The 8,169-nt window shown below is 38.7% G+C and overlaps 1 protein-coding gene and 1 long non-coding RNA gene across 2 annotated transcripts; both read left to right on the forward strand.

Annotated features, from left to right (window-relative positions):
• Positions 1-2,531: 2,531 nt before the first annotated feature.
• On the forward strand, positions 2,532-3,773 carry LOC110877959. Its single transcript, XM_022126184.2, has one exon. It carries the CDS (start codon positions 2,606-2,608, stop codon positions 3,461-3,463), a length of 858 nt encoding a protein of 285 aa, XP_021981876.1. The 5' UTR covers positions 2,532-2,605; the 3' UTR covers positions 3,464-3,773.
• Positions 3,774-5,065: 1,292 nt separating this feature from the next.
• LOC118481901 lies at positions 5,066-7,153 on the forward strand. Its single transcript, XR_004866318.1, has 3 exons — positions 5,066-5,289; positions 6,176-6,270; positions 6,624-7,153. It is a non-coding gene; the product is annotated as an uncharacterized LOC118481901 (long non-coding RNA).
• The last annotated feature ends 1,016 nt before the right edge of the window (positions 7,154-8,169 follow it).

Raw genomic sequence — 8,169 nt, forward strand, 5'->3', positions numbered from 1 at the left:
GTTCTAAACGGTTTGTGGTTGAACTCTATAGGCAAGGAAACCGAGTCTTCAGGTGGACAAGCCGGTGGCGATACGCGTTTGAAAGGAAAGATTTGATGGTACATAACCTTGGTTCCGTTACATTATGCTTTGACTTTGAATATAGTTACTTGAATTAGAGTTGTGAGAAAATGTAGCAAGTTGTAGAAGTGACGATGTTCACTAAATAATCAAAACGGGTCAAAAGATTGGTTAAGGTATGTTTGGTTTGTCTTTGAAATAGTGGATTCTATTAAACAACCAAACGGGTCAAACAAAGGTTAAATTGGTAGTATAGAAGTGACTTGAACGTCACTTGATGATTGTGGATCACGAGAGCGTAAAACAATGGAATGGTAATGATACGCCGAAGTTCACAAGCCCGTGGAATGGGTAAGTACGTCTAGAAATCATAATTTATAAGTAGTGAAAAGTATAACACAAAACAAAACGGGTCGAATAAATAAAAAGGGGACTTATAGGCTTTCATTCCATAAATCGAACTTTTTAGCTTATAAAGATGATAAACGTGTTTGTATTTAAATTACGGACACGTAGGAAAAAGAATCACGTAAAACGGATCTATAGAATGAAAGTTATGAACATTTAAAGTTGATTGTTGGTAAATTATGGAGCTGGGAATATGCAGCAACAAACCAAGAAACCTGCTGTCGAAATTAGGGGTCGCGTCCCGCGACACAAAGGCAGAATCGTGGTCGCGTCACGCGACGTTGGTCACGGCCCGCAACGGATATTAGCAACGTAGGTCGTGGCCTGCGAGGGCCTTATCTGCTGAAATTTTGTTGAATTTTGTTTGTTTTGTTCAAAGAACTTGTTTAACATGTTTTTTTTTAACTCATCAAAACTAATTTATATGTTGGTTTTGAATTTAGGTACTCATTATAAGCATTCGGATGATGATCAAGCAAGAAACAAGAACCGAACACACAACTTTTGAAGCTTCCGCCGTGATCTATTTTTTTTAGACTATGTGAATCTTGTAAACACTTAATACTTCGTTTTAAATGTTTTAAACTAGTTGGGAAGTTAACTAGAATACTATAATCATGTAGGTTTATTATCTTAACTAAGTTTTTGTAATGATGCATTTTTCGTTTAAAATGTGTTGTTTAATATTAAAAATCTTCATTTAATGAGACGGGTCTTACATAAACCAACAAAAGACGCGAAAGAATGAAACACCTTTGTGATTTCGAATTTTGAACGAATATCGAATGCATGGCCAGGCTTCTTAAAAGCACCAGAATTTGGGGTTGAAGCGCCGCGCTTTGGCCAAAGCGCGACGTTTAGGGTTATGCGTGACACAGCTCAACCTCGTACGGAGTATAACCTCGTATCAAAGTCACATCATCTTTTGTCTAGAAAAGAACCCTAAACGCCGCACTTTGTGCAAAGCACGATGCTTTAAGGGTTGTGAAAATAAAGTTGCGTGTGTGAATATCATAATTCAAGAAAAAACTACTTAGGTGCTGTTTGTTTTTGCAGACTGATTTCATCTGTTTTTATGTATGCAACTGAAGATATGGTCTGAAGATCTGCAAGCTGAAAATATAAGACTTTTTGTTTTTATAAGTTGATACCCGTCTGAAGCGCATCAAATAATGACGAAACATTCACATTCCACTTCGATCCAGCGGAGGAGATGAGGGAGGTCGGAAAAGGAGCTGGTCACCGGAGAAGGAGGTAGGTCGCCGGAGGAGGAGGGGGGTCGGAGAAGAGGTAGGTCGCCGGAGGAGAAGAGGGAGGTAGCCGGAGGAGGAGGTAGGTCGACGGAGGAGAAGAGGGAGGTCGGAGAAGGAGGAGGAGCGACGGTGGGAGGGGCTGATGTTTGAGGGAGGAGAAGAGAGAGGTGTGAAGATGTTTTAAGTAGGGAATCCATAGCTTTTTTTTAAGATGAAAACAGTTGAGTTCAGATCTATTTAAAGAAAAAAAAAACAAACAGTCTTCAAGGGTAATGTCTGCGCGCCTGCAGACTTCAGCCCCCTTGAAGATGTTTGAAGAAAAACAAACACCCCCTTAGAGCATTCACATCCAATCCACTAAAAATATACATACATTCCACTAAAAAACAACTCCTATATCAATATATTTCCACTAAAAACAAACACTTTTTCTCTCTCCTTTTCAATATATATTACATTTTCTCTCTCCTCCACTCACAACCACTTTCAATATATATTAAAAAAGTATAGGGGGTGAACAGTGTCCCCCCAAATATACAGATGAACAGTAACATTTTCTCTCTCCTCCACTCACAACCACTTTTTATACTTCTTATATTTTAAAAACCCCCCACACAGATTTTGGTGGTTTGGATAAGAATGCTCTTAAAGGAAGGGGCGCTATAGTTTAGAGGGGGCTTTATACCACGCCGAGGCAGTTAGGGCAGATTTTGGTGATTTAATGAATTCAAAATTTTTATTCAAAACCAAATATTAAAATAAAAATTTTATACGATCATCGGGACTATATATTCAAGTCTCAAGATTGACATTTACTCATTTCATCATCTCACCTTCTCCCCATAAACCCTAAAACCCCATTTCTTCTAATTCCATCCACCTCCATGATTGATCCAACATTCACCACCGTCTGCGGCCAGTGCGGCATCGAGGACCGCAAATTCCTCCACCACGTCCGCCACCGCGGCACTTTCCGGCGACTCTGCACCACCTGCGTCCTCCGTCTCCACCCGCAGTGCTTCTGCCCTAACTGCCTCGGCGTCTACGACCGTTCTCCACCAATCGACGCTGTCGTCTGCTACAAATGCTACTCATCCTCCCACCCTACCTGCGTTTCACCACCGATCTCCACAACTATGACGTCAACAATGTCAACAATGACGTCATCTCGGTGTTCGAGTCCGTGTGCCTCGTGTGTAAACCCTAATTTGCTTGTTTTGAATTTGAATAGGGTAGAGAGTAGGAATAATGGAGGTAGGGTGGTGGATAGGATTGATTTGAATGCTGCTAGGTTGTTGTTGGCGGCTGGGAAGATTGCGGCGATGTCGATGAATAAGGCAGAGGTTGCGGCTGCGAATGAGGCGGAGAGGAGAGCGAAGGAGGCCGCGTATACGAGGAAGAGAGCACGAGAGGCGCTTGATCATGTTGTGAGGTTGATGGTGAAGGAGAAGAGTGATCAGAAGGTTAATAATGTTATTGCGGGTGTTAGTCCAGGTGTTGGTGTGGTGGATGTGAGTAATGTGGATGTTTCGGGTGAGGTGGTGGAGGCGATGAATGCGGTTGAGTTGGAGGATGGGAAAGAAGGGGTTAACGTCGGAATTGTTGTGTCGGAAGCGCAGGGGAGTGCGGTGGTGATGGAGGTTGATGTTGTTGATGGTAAAGATTCGGGAGGAGGTGAAAATGGTTGTGTGAAGGATGATGAATTGGTGAAGGTTGTCGAAAACGGTCAGGAACAACATTGATGCTGGTATTTGGAGTTGGGAATCAAGGCTGTGTTTTGTCTGGTTGATTGCAGGTTACCGTGATGGTTTGTGAGATTCGGTTATGAGTTATGATGTATGGCAAGAATGGACTGGTTTGGTAAAAGATTATTCTTTTTGAAAGTTTTTATCATGATCATAGTTTGTGAAAGCTTAATGTATATTAGTAATCAGTGTATGAAACTATGAAATATGAATGGTAGATTCTCTTTTGGAATGATTTTATGCCTTCATTGTAGTTGTACATTTGTTATCAGTGAGTTCATTGTTCCTATCAAATCGTGCAATTAATGAATTACTGGTCTGTTTTTTTACTTGCACTTACTTATTCAGAATACACGCGTTTTGGCTATCAGTTTTTGCAAATGATCAAATTGCAAGAAAATGACTGTTGGAACTTGGAATTTGAACTAAGCTTAACTTTGTTTCTGGTTTGTAGAAATTAAGAGTAGTGCATCACCATACGTTAGTAATTCAAGAAGTTAGTTTAGGGAGTTCATGCATATACAGGTAAACAAACTGATATAGTGTGTGTACCGTAATACATGATTTTGAGATGCAGATTTTAGAATCGTTGTAGAGGGTTTGATATGCAATAGTTAAAGGATTTCATAGGAATGCTTTCAAGACCACAAATAACCCACAACCTCTGCCACCTCTGCCACAGACAGCCACCAGCCTCCACCGACTGCTACCACCTGCCTCCGCCGCCACCCGCCACGACTGCGCCAACGAAGCTTAAAACAAGTTGACCACACTTTTAACTTGTTTGTTGAATGGCTAAATCAATTAACACTTGAGTTAACAGGTCGTTTTTTTATTGTTGGTTCGGTAAATATTTTCTTGGTTTCTGGTTCGGTTATGGCTAACGATTTTGGAGAAGGTTGTGCAAAATGGGCAGGAACACTGATGCTGGTATTAGGGCTGTTAAGTTAAAGCTGTAGTGATTTAACTTGTGCTTTACTTTAATGGTTGCAGGTTTTTATTTAATGGTTCGTCTTTGGTTATGATAACCGGCAAGAATGGGCTGGTTTGGTAAAATATTATTCTTTCTGAAAGTTTTTATCATGACCATAATTTGTGAAAGCCTAATGTATATTGGTATATGAACAGTAACCGTTGGGTGGTTGAGGGAACAAATGCCGCTGGGAAGAGGGGGATTCCGTTTTTTTAAATTATTTTGGGTAAATTACGTAGACATTTTATGAGGTTTGTAAAAGGGTAAAACAATCATTTTACAAAAATGTAACTGAATTTTTAAAGAATGTTACTGTTAGAAGTTAGAACCCAAACTTGTTACAAAATGAATACCGGATGATCTAAACAAAAAACTTTTTAAACTTAGACGCAAAATGTGTTAATAGGGCTGAACCATATGAGCTATTTATGAATTTAATTGATACCAACTTGTCAGGTTTGTTATCTAGAACTTGAAACAATCTTATCTCGCTGTTTAATGTATTAACTCAAATTACATATAATATCAAATAGCAACGTTGTACGTGAGTATCTAATATCTATTACTCTAGCTAAGCATCTTCCTTGCCTATTTGTCGTTTTGACACATAGTGATTTACAAGTTAGGGTTATTGCTGGATGCGTGGCTTGAAGCATCATTCTTACACAAACACTTTGATTAATCTCTCAAGTGCGAGTGTGTGTGTATCTCATTAAGTGGAATTTGTATCGTCAGTGCAGGCGCTTTCGAATCTGTGGTGGTGTTTGGTGGCATATTTCCCGAAGGGCAGTTTGGGATGAAGGCAACAGTGGGCATGAGCGGGTCAACAGTGGTCAAAGTTGGCTACAGGGTATGTCGTGTTTATTTAATTACACATTATTGTTGATTTTTTAAAATTCTAATACACGTTTAAGAAAAAAAGATTGATGTTAATCACTATGCAGTTAATGCGGTAAAATATCGGATATCGGTCAAGGACCGATATTTGAAATTTAGGTTATCTCGGTGAGATATCGGTAATTTTAATATAATGCAGAATTTATATATATAGCAATTTAACAACAATAATTCAGTGATATATCAGTGATATATCGTTTATATCGGTCAAATATCGGTGATATATTGGTTATATCGGTCAATATCGCCGATAATATCGGTACCGATATTTTGACCGATATTTGACTAAGGGACCGAGATGACCGATATAACCGATATATCACCGATATTAACTGCATAGGTTAATCATTATGTAAGCAAATTACCGACAACCTCATATGACTGTTTGGTTGAGCAAGGTTCCAGTCCTGCAACCGTGGTTTTTATCTTTCCATTTAGGGTTCCAATTATGTTGTTTCCATCTATTGGGTGGTTTTTTAGCAAAAAGAAATTGTGGTTAGTTTTGAAGGCGAGATATATATTAGATATTTGTGCTACTTAGTAACCACTTTATCATGACTTTAGTTGCATATGTGTTGCATATAATAGTGGTTGATTAAGTGCACCTTCAATATAAAACGGGATGTTAAATTTAAACAGTAGTGATGTTTTTTTGTCAGATTCTAATAATAATCAAAATCATTATTTTGGTACATTGAAGTTGTGTTTCCATGTTCAGTTGGTTGTATAAACTCGATTCTAATTGTGGTTTTTTCATATTGTTGTATGCATTTCAAAATAGTTGGTTCGAGTCTTTATTCTATGTTGATTGTATATCTGATGAATAATGATGTTTAAAGGTCTTTTACGACGATCGAGACCATCAAAAAGATTTTGAACAGAGAAGAATTAGGTTGCTTGCTTTGTACTCGGCTATTCTTGTCCACTGTTGCGGGTATTGTTCTTATTTTATACTTTTTGCGGGTTTTGTTTTTATTTTATACTTTTAAACAACTTGGTAGTATATTTGTCATCTTTTGACTCCTTCGATTTGTCTTATGTTTGATTTGAAGCTTAAACAGGGAGTAAAGTAACCACCAGCCCATAACAAACAGTTGACCCGTTTCTTTTTTTCAGCGTTTTTTAATCTGGCCCATTCGATGCAAAGAATATTTTTTACCTGTTATAAGTTTCAATCTGTTGGTTTTTAAGATGCTGCCGTGTTTTTTTTTTTTTTTTTTTTTTTTTTTTTAAATTTAAATGTTATAAGTTGATTCAAAATAACAAAGTTTTTTTTTTCTTTCAAAGATGGCATTATCAAATATCAAGTCATCGAAGTCGATTGCACAAGGAAAGGACCTGCAAAACCTAAAAAGTTAAAGGTCCAACACGCTGGAGCTTGAGGTTCCTATGCCTACCACGGCTAAGCTGCTTTTAAAGCTGGAGAGTATGGTCTTGGAAATTAGTGAAAGACAAAACATAAAATACACAAGGGATTAAGAAGATGGAGACGACATCAAAAATTAATGAAAGGGAGATTTCCTAGATTCTTTGAGATGTCACAACTATATCTACCAAACCCGCTTCGTTTGGAGCTAATTCTTAATGTCTTCCGAAACGCCTTTCAAGAACACTTACCCTCTCATGCCCCATGAGATGTGCAGGATACGAAAGTCTTGATGTGGAGTGGAAGGGTTATAACTTTCATGATAGCAACAAATTTGTTGTACTTTGTATTTAGTTAAAAGGATTAGCATCAAATACAAAGGATCCTAATTGCAAGAATTGTAAGAATGATTTATAGAGTGATAAGTATCTAATAACCTAAAAAACCCACTACACAAAAAAACCCCACTACAAAAAAAAAAAAAAAAACCTTAAACATCCACCACCACCAAAAACCTAAACCTCCCCCCCCACATCACCCACCCCAATTTTTTTTTTGCCGAGGGGGTGGGTGGGGGGGGGGGGTGTTTAGTTTTTTTTAGATTTTTTTTAGGTTTTTTTGGGAGGGGGGGGGGGTGTTAGGTTTTTGGTGGTGGTGGGGTGGGGTGGGGGTGGGTGTTTAGGTTTTTGGTGGTGATGTAGTGGGTTTAGTTTTAGCTTAGGCCGTGGGGTATGGTGGGGCGGGGGTTAGGACTTGGGTTGGGCATTTGGTGACACGTGTCCGCGGAACCAGCCCACTGCCGGGTTACGTGTCCGCGGGGTATGGGGGGGCGTGGGTTGGGCTTGGGTTGGGTGAACCGCGTGGCATAAATGGTTTTTTTTTTTTAAATACAAAAAATTTATAAAAAATCACACAACATTTATAAAAAACCTACAACTTTATTAAAATTTTAAAAATTACATAATCCTAAAAATTACATAATTTCTAAAAATTACAAAATAAAAAAACCTAAAGCGTTAAAAAAAATTCAAAAAGGTCGATCTAAGACAGCGACCCGGACTAGGTCGTGTCTAACCTAATTCCCTATAGTTATGGCTCTGATACCAATCTGTCACACCCCAACCGATGGCGGAATCATCGGGGCGCGGCACTGAGCGAAACAGATTGTTTAGAAGTTTCCATAACAACTATTTATATAATCCAGTTAAAGATACGTCCCATACCGTATCCCGAATAAACAAACATGTCATTACAGATAATCATCCAAACAAGAAATTCCGTTCCGACAACTCAGATTCAAATATTATTACAGCAATTGTTTATCTGCTTCTAGACCCCTATTCTGTTGACTTTCTGGCTGTAATGCCAGAGGACAAGACAAACAACTATGCCTCAGATGCTTGTTCTTGGCAGCCAACTATTTGTTGGGGGCTTCTAGAAACTTATTCTAGCATCGCTTTCCTAGCA

Source organism: Helianthus annuus, chromosome 9, assembly GCF_002127325.2.
Source record: "Helianthus annuus cultivar XRQ/B chromosome 9, HanXRQr2.0-SUNRISE, whole genome shotgun sequence".
NCBI classification, from domain to species: Eukaryota; Viridiplantae; Streptophyta; class Magnoliopsida; order Asterales; family Asteraceae; genus Helianthus; species Helianthus annuus.

Bases quoted from the DNA above. Each gene is read 5' to 3' on its own strand.
- LOC110877959 (XM_022126184.2), top strand. From the start codon at position 2,606: ATGATTGATCCAACATTCACCACCGTCTGCGGCCAGTGCGGCATCGAG.